Genomic DNA, 17,659 nt, shown 5'->3' on the forward strand with positions numbered 1-17,659 from the left:
TACTAAAGCTGGCTAGTGCAGTGCAGTAACCATTTGTTACAGTGGTATGTTTTGTCAAAGGCTTGTCATGCATTTTATTGCTAGTTTTGTTTTATTTGCTTTACAATATCCCACCATATACAAAATAATTGAACATCTCTTTTTCTTATGATTTCAGAAGCTGCAGGGAGTTGCTTAGGGGAAATAGGTCCCATTGACTTTTCTACCATTACTTTACAACACAAGAAGGATGAAATTCATTGCAAAGCAACAGAACTGTTTAAAGAAAACAAATTTAAATTAATTTTCATTATCTTAAATGTAATTAATAACAGTCTCATTGACCAATGGTGAGTTTATACAGATTTTGAAATGAAGCTCATAGCAAACAAATGTTTTGCTGGTCTCTAACCTATTGGCTTTCTAGCCTATATCCAATGGTGTTGTTTGTGCACTCACTGATATTCAACCATTTTCCATATTAACTTGTATTATCTTTTAATAATTAATCCTTTGTTGTGCATTGCTATATTGTACAGTACACAGTTTATTTTATATCTTATAATAATGTGTATATAAATCTGTAAGGGACAAATCACACAAGTTAACAGTTGCATTTAGGACTATGCTCATAATTGTTTTATTAGACTTACTTGCATGTCTGTCTTATTGTATAGTATTACACTTTCACATTTATATAATGTATTCAATAGACTTCCAAACCAAATTATTTAATTTCAATTTCATGAATTTGAGGTAATTTTGCTGTAACTGATAAGCCTTTGTTGCAGACATCGGTCTATAGATTCAGCTGCATAGAATTCTCTAATTGCATAGCTCTAAAAGGGGCCAGTCAGCCTGTCATCTTCTTTTTGTGACCCCAGGAAAACGTCTTCCCTTTTCTCACTGGACCTTCAATTTTTATTTCTTTAGATTTCTTTAATTCTCTTTGGAAAACCACAATCGAATCTGTCTCCACTACACACTCAGCTCGTGCATTCAAGGTCCTAACCACTCACTGCATTAAAAAAGAAATGTCCTTGTCATTGTTTCTTTGGCCAGTCGTTTTAAGTTGGTGTCCTGTGATTCTTGATCCTTGCCCTAACTGAACAATTTTGTTTTTATTTTGTTAAGAATCCTCACAATTTTGAATGCTTCTATTAAATTTGCTCTTAATCTCACCCTCTAAGCGAAACAGCCAGGTTTTATCAATCTATCTATGTAAGTGAACCTCGTCATCCATGGATCCCTTCTCATGATTCTTTTCTGCATTCTCTATAATGTCTTCACATGCTTCCTAAAATGGGGTGCCTCGAATGAAACACAGTACGCTAGTTGAGGCCTATTCACTGTTTTATGCAGTTTTTTTAATAACTTACTTGCTTTTATATTTATATACAGCCAGCATGCCATATGTTTTATTAATTCCCTCTCAATGTGCTATGCCATTTCCAATGATCTGTGTGTACACATAACCCTAGGTCCTTCAGCTCCTGCACTTGCTTTAGAATTGTACTTTTTTATTTTCTGTAGCCTCGCTATTCATTCTACTTAAATCAAATGCTTCTCAGCTTTAAGAGTGTTGGACCAAAGGGTCTGTTTCTGTGCTGTACGTCTCAATGACTCTCTCTGCTACTTGTCTGTCCATTTCACCACCTTATCTATGTCGTCTTAAAATCCATCACTGTCCTCCCCTGTAGTTCTCAATGCTTCCAATTTTTGTGTCAAGTGGAGATTTTGAAATTGTGCTATGGCTGCTCAAGTGAAGGTTCTTAATATATCTCAAGATAAACAAGGGTTCCAACATAGACTCCTGGGAATCCTATTGTCAATAAGTGCCTCCAGTCCATAAACTATTTGTACACAATTGTTGTTTCTCATCACTCAGCCAATTTCATATCTGTGGTGCTCCTTTCCCTTTTATTCCATTGGGTCTAGCTTTGCTGATAAGCCTGTTAAATGTTTTTTATCAGATGTTTTTGGAAGTGTATGTACACCATATTAATGATACAACACTCATTAGTCTCCTGTATTATCTGATCACCATCCAATTAATGGGTCTCCTACATCTGCAGTGCAGTGGATGGGGAATGTATACTCATTAGTAGCTTGAAAAGGCTTGTCTCCCATGTTAGTCAAAGTCATAACAATTGCCTGTTAAAGGCTTTAGAACTTGTTTGAGACCCACTACCTGTGGTTAGGAAGCCAGATCACTGATTTAAATGCTATACCTGCTTCTCTGGGGTTCAGTCTATTAAACAATTGTCATTGGGGATTTTTAAGCTCCAGTTTCATATCCGTTCTTATTGCTCTCCTTTTACTTCAATGATAAAGACAATAGGGAAGGGTATAAAACTAACATTATACATCCTTTCTCAGCAGTCTTCTGATGGGTAGTTTAGATTAAAATTAATTTCATACTTCCATCTCAGATACAGCAGTTAAGAAACCTGTGCTTTGTCCCGCACCGAGATATGCAATTATATTTTCTACAGTTTGGAGATGTAATCAGGTGCTACATATAAAATGTTCGGATTTGTTTTCATGGTGTGAGGTGATACCGCCAAGGCTATATATGTTTATTCCTAATGAAGGGCTTTTGGCCGAAATGTCAATTTTCCTGCTCCTCAGATGCTGCCTAACCTGCTGTGTTTTTCCGGCACCACTGTAATCTTATTGCTTGTCCCTAATTGTACTGATCAGCTGCTGCTGGATCTTCTGTTAAGATAAAGTTGGAACTTTTCTTTCACCACATGCAGTTTTTTTCAGGCCTGGATGCTGGAAGCCTATAACAGTCCAGCAATCTGGGCTGGGTTGACCTGTTCTTTAGTGTAAAGCCACAGAAAAACATTCAGGCCAATTCATTTCACATCCAAATCGAATTTGCACTCAATCTCTGATAGGGAGAATTAGAGAATAGATCAGTTCCTGACTCCTGGCAACCAGTTCTGAATGATCACATGATGTCATTTCAGACCTGGAGTGTCATTGGTCACTTTACATGTGGAAGAGATCGAAAAAGAATATCAAATAAGTTTAGAGAAGAAATCTGAATACTCAAAAGTTGATTGCTTGATTTTGATTAAATTGAAGGAATTGCCAATGAAATTAACAGCAGTCCATCTTCCTATTTTTTTTCCCACCAGTATTGAAGTCCGTTTTGCAGCTGCTACTTGTGCAAAAAATATTCTAGCTACACAGTCAGGTCACCAGTTCTGGGAACTAAGTAAAAATGATCCACTTGGCCCAGATCCTATGCTGATGTATTTGCACCCTTTCCGAACAGCCAAAAGAAAGGTAATCATCCTTCATCACTGTGAACCTTGATAATTCATAATGTAAAATGAGAATGAGATTCATACTATTCTGCTTTATCTCGTCTGAAATTACAATGTATTGGATGCATGTGATAACCAGCAATTAACATTAACAACAGGTATAGGAGATGTTCATTGGAGTTTAGTTGACATTGCCTTTGTCCAGTACTGTTTGTTGGAATCAATTAGCAAGAAAGTAATAGCAGCACATTTGAAAAAATTATATCCTAATCATGCAGAATCAGCATGGCTTCACAAAAGGGAAATTATGTCTGAGTAATTTATTAGAATTCTTTTGAGGAAGTCTCAGCCAGAGTATGTGGAGGTGAGCCAGTCGAAGTGATGTATTTGCACTTCCAGAAGGCATTCAACAAGGTACTTCACAAAAGGTTAAGTCATATGATAAGAGCTCATAGTGTTGGAGGTAGTATATTGGCATGGATCGTGAATTCGCTAATGGGCAGGAAACTGAGTGGAGATAAGCAGTTCTTTTTAAGGTTGGTGACCTATGACTAGTGGAGTTCCACAGGGCTCAGCACTGGGACTGCAACCGTTTACACAGTATATATTAATGATTTTGAAGAAGAAAATGAATGTACTGTAGCCAAATTTGCAGAAAACATAATAGGTGGAAAGGCAAGCTGAGAGAAGGATACAAACAGTTTACAGAGAGAGATTGCTTGGTTAAGTAAGTGGACAGAATGTTGACAATGGAATATAATGTGAGTAAATGTGAAGTAGTTCAGTCTGGAAGTGAGAACAGAAGAGCAGAGTATAATTTAATTGTGAAAAACTGCAGAAAGCTGTAACACAAACGGATTTGGGGATATTTGTGCAAGAAACAGAAAGCTAGCATACGAGCAGCACGTAATCAGGAAGGCTGATGGAATGCAGGCCCTTATTTCAAAGGGGATGGAGTATGAGAGTAGGGAAGTCTTACTATAATTGTACAAGGTGCTGGTGAGATCATGTCTGCAATACTGTGAGCAGTTTTAGTGCCCTTATTTAAGGAAAGATATTATTTCATTGGACATAGTTCAAAGAAGGTTCACAAGAATGGCCCTTGGTATGGAGGGATTGCCTTATAAGCAAAGGTTAAGCAGGTTGGGACTCTACTCAATGGAATTTAGAAGAATTAGGTGATCTCATTGAAACCAACAAGATTGGTAAAGGTTTTGACAGGGTCAGTGCTGAGAAGATGTTGCCTGTCATGGCAGAGTCTCGGACCAGAAGGCATAGTTTCAGAATAAATGAGTGACGGTTCAAGATTGAGATGAGATGGAATTTCTTTTCTCAGGGGGTAGAGTCTCTTTGGAAGTCCTTATCACAGAGAACTATGGAGGCAGTCCTTGTGTATATTTATAGCTTCTGTAGATTCTTGATCAGTGGGGGAATCAAGGATTATGGGGAAAGACCAAGAAAATGGTTGCAAGGAATGTCAGATCAGCCAAGATAATATTGAATAGCGGAGCAGACTCGAGGAGCTGAATGTCTTTCTTCTGTTCTTATTTCTTACGGTGATATACCTCCAGATCCAGTCAGTGGATAGTGAAAACGGCTGATGTGAGCTTAGCATCAATAACTACTTTGTTCATTTCTGTGCTGAGGAGAGGGAAAGTCAGTCAGGTTCCTAATTGTTATGTGGTGGTTCCTCTGGGGATATCATTGAAATTACAGCGTAATCGGAAACAATTTTAGATGGTTACCACCAGCTCCACACCCAAACTTTATACTTTAACATAAATTTCCTGTTCTTCCTTGGTACTGGGACTTCAATGTTGTGGCCATTTCGGAGACATGAATAGAGCAGGATGAGGAATGGATGTTGCAGGTTCCAGGGTTTAGATCTTTCATTAAGAACAGGCAAGGCAGTAAAAGAGGGGGAGGCGTGGCCTTGTTAGTCAAGGATAGCATAACGGTGCTGAGAGAACCTTTGATGAGGACTCATCTACTGAGGTAGTGTGGGTTGAGGTTAGAAACAGGAAAGGAGAGGTCACACTGCTTGGAGCTTTTTATAGGCCTCCTCAGAGTTCCAGGGAGGTGGAAGAGAGGATTGGCAAAATTATTCTGGGTAGGAGTGAAAGGAACAGGGTGGTCATTAAGGGGGACTTTAACTTCCCCAACATTGACTGGAAATGCTATAAATCTAGTATGCCGGATGGATCAGTTTTTATCCAATGTGTACAGGAAGGTTTCCTGACACAGTATGTCGAAGGGCCGACAAGAGGGGAGGCCACACTGGATCTGATGCTTGGTAATGAACCAGGCCAGGTGTTTGATTTAGTTGTAGGTAAGCACTTTGGAGAGAGTGACCATAATTCAGTTACATTTAGTTTAGCCTTGGAAAGGGATAGGTACATGCCACAGGCCAAGAGTTATCAATGGGGCAAGGGCAATTATAATGCGATTAGGCAAGAATTAGGATGCATAGAATGGGGTAGCAAAATGCAGGGGATGCAGACAGTGGAAATGTGGAGCTGGTTTAAAGAACAGATATTGGGTGTCCTTGATAGGTATGTCCCTGTCAGGCAGGGAGGAAGTGATAAGGTAAGGGAACCGTGGGTTACAACAGTGATTGCATCTCTTATTAAGAAGAAGAAGGAGGCTTATGTATTGATGAGGCAAGATGGTTCAAATGAGGCGATGGAGAGTTACAGATCAGCCAGGAAGGATTTAAAGAGAGAGTTAAGAAGAGCAAAGGAGGACACGAGCAGTTTTTAGCAAATAGAATAAAGGAGAACCCTAAAGCTTTCTATGGTATGTGAGGAATAACAGGATGATTAGGGTAGGAATAAGGCCAGTCAAAGACAGAAGTGGGAAGTTGTGTGTGGACCCTGTGGAGATCGGAGAGGTGCTAAACGAACATTTCTCATCGGTTTTCACTCTGGAAAAGGAGAATATTGTAGAGGAGAATAATGAGGTACGAGATATTAGACTAGAAAGGTTCGAGGTTAATTACGAACAGGTGTTATCAATTCTAGAAGGAGTGAAAGTAGACAAGTCCCCTGGGCCGGATGGGATTTATCCGAGGTTTCTCTGGGAAGCTAGGGAGGAGATAGCAGAGCCTTTGGCTTTGATATTTGAGTCATCATTGTCTACAGGTTTAGTACCAAAGGACTGGAGGATTGCAAATGCTGTGCCCTTGTTCAAGAAGGGCAGTAGAGATGACCCAGATAATTATAGACCAGTGAGCCTTACTTCTGTTATAGGAAAGGTTTTGGAAACGATTATAAAAGATAAGATTTATAATTATTTCGCAAACAACAGTTTGATTTCAGATAGTCAGCATGGTTTCGTCAAGGGCGGGCCATGTCTTACAAACCTCATTGAGTTTTTTTGAGAAGGTGACCAAGCATGTAGATGAGGCTAGGGCAGTTGATGTGGTATACATGGACTACGGTAAAGCCTTTGATAAGTTTCCTCATGGTAGGCTGTTGGAGAAAATGCAGAGGTGTGGAATTGAGGGTGATTTAGCAGTTTGGATTAGAAACTGGCTTTCTAAAAGAAGGCAGCGAGTGGTGGTTGATGGAAAATATTCAGCCTGGAGCCCGGTTACTAGTGGTGTGCCGTAAGGATCGGTTTTGGGAGCACTGCTGTTTGTCATTTTTATAAATGACTTAAACGCAGGCATTGGTGGATGGATTAGTAAATTTGCAGACGACACTAAAGTCGGTGGAGTAGTGGACAGTTTGGAAGAATGTTACAGGTTGCAGGGGGACTTGGATAAACTGCAGAATTGGGCTGAGAGGTAGCAAATGGAGTTCAATGCAGCTAAATGTGAGGTGATGAACTTTGGGAAGAATAACAGGAAGGCAGAGTACTGGGTCGATGGAAAGATTCTTGGTAGTGTGGATGTGCAGAGTCCATGTACATAGATCCCTGAAAGATGCCACCCAGGTGGATAGTGCTGTTAAGAAGGCATATGGTGTGTTAGGTTTCATTCGTAGAGGGATTGAGTTCCGGAGCCACAATATCATGCTGCAACTATACAAAACGCTGGTGCGGACACACTTGGAATATTGTGTACAGTTCTGGTCCCCATATTTCGGGACGGATGTGAAAGCATTGGAAAAGGTGCAGAGGAGATTTACCAGGATATTGCCTGATCTGGAGGGAAGGTCTTATGAGGAAAGGCTGAGAGACTTGAACCTGTTCTCATTGGCAAGAAGGCGGTGAAGAGGTGATTTGATAGAGACATACAAGATGATCAGAGGATTAGGTAGGGTAGACAGTGAAAGTCTTTTTCTGAGGATGATGACTTCAGCATGTACCAGGGGGCATAACTACAAATTGAGGGGTGATAGATTTAAGACAGATGTCAGAGGCAGGTTCTTGACGCAGAGAGTGGTAAGGGCATGGAATGTCCTACCTGCTAAAGTAGTCAACTCAGACACATTAGGGAGATTTAAACAATCCTTAGATAAGCACATGGATGATTTTGGGATAATGTAGGGAGACGAGCTGAGAATAGTTCACAGGTTGGCGCAGCATTGAGGGTCGAAGGGCCTGTTCTGCACTGTATTGTTCTATGTTCGATGTTCCACATTCGATGTTCCACATTCGATGTTCCACATATGCTGAAATAGTTTAAGTTTTGCTCTAACTCTGTCTAAATTTATCTAATTACTTTCAACACCTGTTATAATGTTTTCCGTATTTATTAATCCTTTGCGTTAAAAATGTCTGACCTTTTTAAACTTTTGACAATAATGCCAAATGTATGTTTTCCATTATCAATTGTCCAGAAGGTGACTCAGCGTTTTCTCAGGGGCAATTGGAGATGGTTAGTAAATGCAGGCATTACCAGCAATGCTTACATGCAATGAGTGCAAATACAGGTCATGTTATGATTGAAATGAGCAAAGCCTACTCTAAAACTGTTGTGGTTCTGTTTGCCGAGCTGGGAATTTGTGTTGCAGATGTTTCGTCCCCTGTCTAGGTGACATCCTCAGTGCTTGGGAGCTTCCTGTGAAGCGCTTCTGTGATGTTTCCTCCGGCATTTATAGTGATTTGTATCTGCCGCTTCCAGTTGTCAGTTCCAGCTGTCCGTTGCAGTGGTCGGTATATTGGGTCCAGGTAGATGTGCTTATTGATTGAATCGACAGATTCAATCAATAAGCACATCGACCTGGACCCAATATACCGACCACTGCAACGGACAGCTGGAACTGACAACTGGAAGCAGCAGATTCAAACCACTATAAATGCCGAAGGAAACATCACAAGCGCTTCACAGGAGGCTCCCAAGCACTGAGGAGGTCACCTAGACAGGGGACGAAACATCTGCAACACAAATTCCCAGCTCGGCGAACAGAACCACAATAACGAGCACCCGAGCTACAAATCTTCTCACAAACTTTGAACTACTCTAAAACTCTCAAAGGGGACAGAATACTAAATTCATGTATTACTAAGTCTGACTCTAAAACGTAGTGGCACAATGGCCCAGTGCTTAGCATTGCTGTCACACAGCACTAGGGATGCAGGTTCATGGTAAATTGCCCTGTAGTGTCCAGGGATGTGCAGGGTAGGTGGGTTAGTTATGGTAAATGCAGGGTGACTGGGGTAGGATGGTCAGTGTGGGTCTGGGTAGGATGCTGTTTGGACAGTCAGTGCAGACCCAATGGGCTGAATGGCATCTTTCTGTACAGTAGGGATTCTGCAAATCTAAGTCAAATTTGACAGTTGGAAACAGATTGTGACTGATCTTTTAATTCCTGTCATAATATTGTACATTTCTTTCCACTTTTTCTGCTCCAAAAATATATCTTATTTTTCATCGTGATTCTGTTCTCAAATCTTTAGCATTATTCCAAAGGTTCTGTTTCACGTTTTCGACAGTTACAATAACATTTATGTAATGGGGTAACCAAGACAGCATTCAGGACTCCAGTTATGACCTATTGAGACTAATAATTTTGAAATAAATAACTGTCTAAATGACCCTGATAGATGGAATGATGGACTAGATTTCACCAGACAATATTTTCACAAGCAATCAAACCAAAAATCAACATAAAATTATACAAGCATTAATTAACCAATGGCATTTCAATGAAAATGATGAGTTTCATTTCTAAATTATCGATACAACAGCTATTTCTCTCAAATGTCCCAGCATCCCTCCCAGCATGCATTCAGTACTACATGTTGTCTCAAAGTCCTTTGAACTCTGTCTCCCATGTGTCTGATCTTGTAGTTTTTCCATTTACTGGATTTGGCCCTTGAGTCGTTTTCACCCACAGCTTTATTCTCTTTTTGTCCCATGATTGACATCATCAAGGTATGTTCCTGCTGAATCACCTTAACTAGGTTACCAAAAATCTCAATGACAGAGATGCCCAGGGATTCCTTTCTCAACCTCTTCAATAAACTCCCTTAAATTGTCTGGCCAACTTTGGCAAAACTGGAGCAGTAGCAATGGATTTCAATTTCTGATCCCTTCTTCAGTCCTGCCTTTAGCTTTCTGGTCTTTTTAATAGTGGTACACATCATGCATTCTGTGTGCTGTCTGCAGTATAGTGGGCTGAAACCTAATAATGCAAATTAAATTCTGTTTGCTTTTTTTGATTACGAGTTGAATGGCATTACCACGTAAGGAAAGGCTACTTGTGTCCAGACAATAGCTAAAAGTAACACTTTTACCTTTTGGCAATGTGTGTCCAGTCTCAAAGTTTGTAAATCTCATTCAACTACTCCATCAAATTTGCATTCAATTATTCCTTAAATTCTTGACTTATTGTCTCTGTGGATAAACTTATCTCTGCATAAAATGGTTGAAACTAAATGCTCTCCCCTGAATTTTGAGGTAGATGGTGGTGGCATAGTGATAATGTCATTGGGCTAGTTCTGTAAGCCTAGGCTGATATTCGGAGTACACAGGTTTGAATCTCACTACAGCAGTTTATGGAATTTAAATTCAAATAATACACCTGGAATTGAAAGCAAATTTTAGTAATGGTAACCACGGCCATTATCATCAATTGTCATTAAAACTCATCTCGTTCACTAATGTCCTTGAGGAAGGGAAACTGGCATCCTTGTCTGGTCTAGCTTTCTGATGATTCCAGATCTACAATGTGGTTGACTGTGAATTGTCCAGCAATTCAGGGTAGACAACAAGTGCTGGTGTTGCCAGCAACAATCAAATCCCATGAAAGAATAAGTACAACCTTCAGCCTGTGTTTTTTGCCTTCTAACATGCAGTTATGTGATAATATTAAAGTATCAGTTTACTTGATCATTACTGCACTTCATCCGGTTCCTTTATATATTTGATTTACTACAACAGCCAAATGTCAGTTGAGACCAGTATAGCGCCAAGATAGTTTTGAACCAGTAATTTTTAACAGCAAACTATTTTAAATCTTTGTTTGCCTGGTTTCAGGTTCAGGAGCTGCCAGTAGGCAACAGTTCTAGACCATCTGGAAATCTTGATGATGACTGTTTGTGGATACCTCAGTGTGGAAACCATGACAAATGGTTGAAAACACTGACCTGTACATTGCTGGACAGTGGAGGTGTGAGAAGTGAAGTTCTACAGTTAATAAAGCCTATCTGTGAGGTAATTTTGAATCTGTTTAAGCTACTGGATGATGTTAATTATTTGTTCTGTCTGCATGAAAGTTTAATTTAATCAGTATTTCAAAATGTATAAGTTAGTGAAATAAGGTACTAAAGAATATATTTATCACTGACTACCTGCTCATGGAAATCAAATTAATGACAAGTTATTCTTACGTAGTGCCTTTAATGCACTAAATGTCTAAAGCAGAATTATATACAGTCACACATGGTGATATTAGATCGGATTGCCAAAAACTTGGTCAAAGAGGTAGGTTTTAAGTAACATGTGAAAGCAAGAAAGAGAGGTACAGATGTTTGGAGATTGTGTAGACCACTGTGGATTTCTTTCTCTAGCTTTGAACTAGACTACTCTTGCAGCTTCATTTTTTCTCACAAGCTCCAAATTAAGCCCAACACCCCATCTGTATATCCCACAGTAAGTATTTTCTCTGTTTGAGCACAGGTCTAATGAACAAATGGTTCCTCTGGGTCTTCCCACTCAGTGAAATGCAATTGATGCATGGTCAGTCTGCAACTGCCTTTGTCCCAAAACTGAACTACCACTTGCTACTGTCAACAAATATACAGATTTATTAAACAAAACAACCATCTAATCAAGACTCCTATGACAACATGACATGCTTTGAGATGTTCTCAAGTAGAAATGTATATAAATATTTCACTTACAACACAGCTATTTGATTATTTAATCCATATGATTAATTTATGTTTCTAGTGGCTATAATTACCCAATTTCCAGACTCCAATTCCATTTCAAGCTTCAAGATAGATCATTAACTGTTCAAGATTTTTCATTATCAAGTCTGACCTTAAAAGCTAAACATAACGTATATGTTAAGTATAGTAAACACTGGCTTGTTTGAGTGCATTTATACCAGCATTCTATTTATCACTTTCTTAATCAGACACTTTCACTTTTCTACTATTAAAACTTTAATTCCTAAAACTATAAGTTGAATACAGAAACATGAAATATGAAGTAGATGTTTGCAACAGAATAACAGAATTTTGCAAGTTGTAACTTACAAGATGTACTGAGTTTTTAAGGTCTGCATGCAAATGTAAATTTGGCACAATGTGAATGTAAAGTTGCAATTGAGTCATTTTCTACTGTTGTCTCGTTTGTTTCATCAGGTGAAGACTGATTTCTGCCAGATGGCCATTCCGTACTTGATCCATGATATCCTCCTCAATGATGATGATAACTCTTGGCAGGTGTTACTATCTAATCATATTCAAGGTTTTTTTAATGCATGCTGCAGAATGGGATCAGGCTCTAGCCGATCCACCACTCCGGCCATCGGTGACTCAGGTAATTCATTGTGCTTTTGTCCACTATAATGACATTTCATCAACTGTTCAGATATTTCAGTGTTGTGTGTACATATTTGCTTAACATTTGTCATTTGAAGTAAAATTTGAAAAGTGAGAGAATCCAAGTGTGAAATCTAAAATAATTAGCTCACTTAGTTCGTTACCAACCTAATCACCCTCTGCTCAGTACCTCTAGCATTAGAGGAACTGGGATCAGGAGCTTAACAAAATGAAAGAAGCAGCATTGTGATTTTTGAATTATTTGCTGTAACACTGAGGTCACACATCCATCACTTAATCATACTTAAAGCTAGAACGAAGGAGACCAACATGGGATGGGGACAAACAACAATGATTGTGGTGTGAATTTTCAATCTGGGATCAATAATCTGATTCCCAGAACATTTCTGGATATCAACCAAGCAATGCAGTTTTCAAAGTGCCAGCTACTAATTTGCCCAAAGTAGAGTGGGGCATTCGGTTAGGCCTACTAACATGGAACAATAGTGGGACTGAAGTTGCTGTTGCCTTTGCAAGTGGGTGATGTTACAACCAGATGAGTCAAATTTTATTTGTTTTGGTCTTAAAGAGCAGTCTGTTTCTGAAATATAAGCCCATAATGCTGCAAATTTCATTTTAACAACAAAATGGAAACTTATTACAAAACAAGATTAAAATAGAATCATGAAAATTGTTTACTTATGATACAAATTCAAAGATTTAAACACCCGAAATGCTCCTTTTTAAATTGGAAAGGAACAAACAGCTTTTGTATAGTACCCAAATCACCACGCCAAGTACATTTCCCAAAACACTGCTCATATAATATAGGCATTTTCTAACACCTCAGCAATTTTATGTCATTTGTGGCTTCAATTTTTAGTCTGGAATAGTGATGGCTTTTTCCTGGATCGACTACACGTCTTAGCTTTTCTGTAACCCACTTTAATAACCACTTCTGGATTTTTATCCCTAAACTTCTCGTCTGGGACTAGCATTAATTTTTCACTTCAATGTAATCTAATCTATCATTACCTGACAGGAGCACTGCTCCTTACAGCATTCTGTTCAATGATCTTCGCACTAGCCAAAGTAAAAAATGAAGCTAATAGTCTCACAGTTATGGTCACTTCCCATAAGCTTCAAAAAGCTCAAAATCCAGAATTCTCTAACAAACCTTTGAGGCCCCATTATTTACTGCGCTGGGGTGCAAACAATCTACAATAAACAAAGGTTAGTTGGTCCATAAACCAATCATTCTACATCTAGGTTTTAAGATTGATTTAGAAGAAATCACAATTTTTACAGAAATACATACAAGTTAACTATTAACTTACTCAAACAGCAGACCCTAATTCTTATCAAGTAACATGAAAAATTATACCTGTAAATACCACAGTTTATCTCACAATGAACAGAAGGGCATTGGGCCAGTGGTTGTTTGGCAGTCGTCCCCAAGAAACTCCATCTTTTCTGATGTCTCAAATGACACGACTTGAGACTGTACTGGAAAGAGTTGTGCTCTTCCTTCTGTCTGTTTTCAAAAAAAAAAGCAACAGTGAGCTGGAAGACCAAGGAGGCACAGATAGAGATGGCCACCGATACCAGCAACCTTATATTCTGCTCAAGGGTCCAACACCCTTTACAAGACCAAACATGTAATCTCTAGCAATGGCAACTTTATGTCACTGCACAAGCAACTGAGTTTCATCTGTTCTCTGACATTTATTTTATACTGCAATCATAAGGATTAATTACTCCTGGCAACTGTGTTCAAACGTGTATCAAATCCAGCATGTTTACTTGGCAGCCATTTGAAAATTGCTAACTGGCTCTGTATGCATTTAATTGGAGATGGACAGGTTTCTCGCTCACCTTTTCTTTCTCTCTCTCTCTATCACGACCTCACACGCACTCTCTCTCCCTCTCTTACTCCTAATTTGAATGCCACCCTGAGGCATGAAAACAAGTGACAGTGTCCAGTTGTGTGACTGTCCGTGCCCATCCTTACCTACATTCACCCTTAAATTACATCACCATTATACTTAAAGTAGATTAAAGTAGCAACGGAATAAGAGGATGTTGTATATGTTGTAAATCATACAACTGGTGAACAAAATACACTGTTTTTATACTGATCCATTTGCTCACAGCTGTTGTTGTTGTTGTTTTGATAGAAACAGACAACCTTCCCCACGGACAAATAGACATAACATCTCGGCGTACCATGCTGGCAGTGGTCGATTACTTGCGAAAACAAAAAAGGTCTTGTCATACGTAGTTCTTTTTTAACTTATAATTACCCAACAAGGCTGTCACCATCTTGAAAACAAAAATGTGTTAACTATGGTTTAACTTCTTCAGAATGTTTTCTATTGGGAGTCTAAAGAAAACACCCAATAAAGTAACTGCTGCTTTCCTGTTACTGACTTCCACCCATAATGACTCAGTAGGCAAACCCTCCTCAGCAACCTGCTTCTCTGCAGCTGTGATGCACTCTCTAATTAACAATGCCACCCCCAGCCTCTTCCCCCCCCCCCCCCCCCCCGCCAAAAAAAACTCCCAGGAGCAAATCAGATGATTCTGTGTTTGCTAACGGGAATCCTGGAAGGTATGTTGCCTCCCACGTGCCAGGGTCCAGAATGTCTCTGATCAAATCTACAAGATTCTGAAGGGGGAGAGTGAGCAACCAGAAGTCGTGGTGCACTTTGGCACAAATGACAGAGCTAGGAAAAGGGATGAGGATCTAAAGCTTGATTGAGTTTTTTGAAGAAGTACCAAAGAGGATTGATGAGGGCAGAGCTGTGGACATGATCTATATGGACTTCAGTAAGGCATTTGACAAGGTTCCCCATGGGAGACTGATTAGCAAGGTTAGATCTCACGGAATACAGGGAGAACTAGCCAGATGGATACAGAACTAGCTCAAAGGTAGAAGATAGAGGGTGGTGGTGGAGGGTTGTTTTTCAGACTGGAGGCCTGTAACCAGTGGAGTGCCTCAAGGATAGGTGCTGGGTCCTCTACTTTTCGTCACTTACAGAATGATTTGGATGTGAGCATAAGAGGTAGAGTTAGTAAATTTGCAGATGACACCAAAATTTGTGGTGTTGTGGACAGTGAAGAAGGTTACTTCAGATTACAGCAGGAGCTTGACCAGATGGTCCAATGGGCTGAAAAGGGCAGCTAGAGTTTAATTTAGATAAATGCGAGGTGCTGCATTTTGGGAAAGCAAATCTTAGCAGAACTTAGACACTTCATGGTAAGGTCCTAGGGAGTGTTGCTGAACAAAGAGACCTTGTAGTGCAGGTTCATAGCTCCTTGACAGTGGAGTCGCAGGTAGATAAGATAATGAAAAGATGGCATTTGGTATGCTTTCCTTTATTGGTCAGAGTATTGAGTACAGGAGTTTGGAGGTCATGTTGCGGCTGTACAGGACATTGGTTAGGCCACTTTTGGAATATTGCATACAATTCTGATCTCCTTCCTATCGGAAAAATGTTGTGAAACTTGAAAGGGTTCAGAAAAAATTTACAAGGATATTTCCAGGGTTGGAGGATTTGAGCTATGGGGAGAGGCTGAACAGGCTGGAGCTGTTTTTCCTGTAGCATCAGAGGCTGAGGGGTGGCCTTATAGAGGTTTATAAAATCATGAAGTTCATGGATAGGATAAATAGACAAAGTCTCTTCCCTCGGGTAGGAGAGTCCAGAACTAGACTGCATAGGTTTAGGGTGAGAGGGGAAAGATATAAAAGAGACCTAAGGGGCAATATTTTCAGGCAGAGGGTAGTACATTTTATGGAATGAGCTGCCAAAGAGAGTGATGAAGGCTAGTACGCTTGCAACATTTAAAAGGCATCTGGATGGGTATATGAAAAGGAAGGGTTTGGAGGGATATGGGCCGGGTGCTGGCAGGTGGGACTAGATTGGGTTGGGATATCTGATCGGCATGGATGAATTGGACCGAAAGGTGTGCTTCCATGCTGTACATCTCTCCGACTCTATGACCTGCATCTTTCTCATTTTAGGCGTCAGCTGAGCACTGTGTGGGATGATAACTTCTGGTTGGATCTGAACTACTTAGAAGTTGCCTTGACAGCTCAATCATGTGCAGCTCACTTCACAGCCTTGCTATGTGCAGAGATCTATGCAGATAAAATCAGATCTGAAGAAGAGGAAATGAAAAGGTACCAGTTGAAACTGTAGCAAATAATTGCAAACCATTATTTAATACGATCAGAGATGTATCCGTGACTGAGATGACACATTTTTGCTGACAGTCGAGCATTCTGTTGACTTGTTTAATTCTGTCATCTCATAAACTGGCTTCAGTTAGGATCTTAGGGCGTAGGTTTGCTCGCTGAGCTGTAGGTTTGATATCTAGACGTTTCATTACCTGGCTAGGTAACATCATCATTGGCGACTTCCAAGTGAAGCGAAGCTGTTGTCTCCTGCTTTCTATTTATATGTTTGTCCTGGATGGGGTTCCTGGGGTTTGTGGTGATGTCATTTCCTGTTCGTTTTCTGAGGGGTTGATAGATGGTATCTAGATCTATGTGTTTATGGCGTTGTAGTTGGAGTGCCAGGCCTCTAGGAATTCTCTGGCAAGTCTTTGCTTAGCCTGTCCCAGGATAGATGTGTTGTCCCAGTCGAAATGGTGGTTTCTTTCATCCGTGTGTAGGGCTACGAGGGAGAGAGGGTCGTGTCTACTGGGGCTAGCTGGTGTTCATGTATCTTGGTGGCTAACTTTCTTCCTGTTTGTCCTACGTAGTATTTGTGGTAGTCCTTGCATGGAATTTTGTTGATGACGTTGGTTTTGTCCATGGGTTGTACTGAGTCTTTTAAGTTTGTTAGTTTTTGTTTGAGAGTGTTGGTGGGTTTGTGTGCTACTCAGATTCCGAGGGGTCTTAGTAGTCTGGCTGTCATTTCTGAAACTTCTTTGATGTATGGTAAGGTGGTTAGGGTTTCTGGCTGTGTTTGGTCTGCTTGTCTTGGTTTGTTCTTGAGGAATCTGCGGACTGTATTTTTTGAGTATCCATTCTTCTTGAATACGTTGTATAGGTAGTTCTCCTCTGTTTTCCGAAGTTCGTCTGTGCTGCAGTGTGTGGTGGCTTGTTGGAATAGTGTTCTGATACAGCTTTGTTTGTGTGTGTTGGGATGGTTGCTGGTGTAGTTGAGTATTTGGTCAGTGTTTGTCGGTTTTCTGTATACGCAGGTTTGTAATTCTCCCTTGTCCTTTCTTTCTACTATGACGTCCAGGAATGTGAGTTTGTTGTCAGTTTCTTCCTCCTTGGTGAACTTTATGCCTGTGAGGGTGTTGTTGATGATGTTAAATGTCTCTTCTATCTTGTTTCGTTTTGTGATGACAAAGGTGTCATCTACGTAGCGGACCCAGATTTTTGGTTTGATGGTTGATAGGGCTGTTTGTTCTCGTCTTTGCATTACCGCTTCTGCTATGAATCCTGA

General features: G+C 40.0%; 1 protein-coding gene across 1 annotated transcript in view; it reads left to right on the forward strand.

Moving 5' to 3' along the window:
• Positions 1–17,659, forward strand: part of atm (ATM serine/threonine kinase) — a 167,863-nt gene that overhangs the window by 79,430 nt on the left and 70,774 nt on the right. The window contains exons 34-39 of the mRNA XM_043691843.2: positions 158–329; positions 3,126–3,276; positions 10,684–10,860; positions 12,018–12,195; positions 14,375–14,462; positions 16,222–16,380. Of these exons, the coding sequence (XP_043547778.2) occupies positions 158–329; positions 3,126–3,276; positions 10,684–10,860; positions 12,018–12,195; positions 14,375–14,462; positions 16,222–16,380 (925 nt within the window). The remainder of the gene's footprint in view (positions 1–157; positions 330–3,125; positions 3,277–10,683; positions 10,861–12,017; positions 12,196–14,374; positions 14,463–16,221; positions 16,381–17,659) is intronic.

Source organism: Chiloscyllium plagiosum, unplaced genomic scaffold (assembly GCF_037043375.1).
Source record: "Chiloscyllium plagiosum isolate Xiang-an unplaced genomic scaffold, Cpla_swu_hap1 HiC_scaffold_6, whole genome shotgun sequence".
Classification (NCBI taxonomy): domain Eukaryota; kingdom Metazoa; phylum Chordata; class Chondrichthyes; order Orectolobiformes; family Hemiscylliidae; genus Chiloscyllium; species Chiloscyllium plagiosum.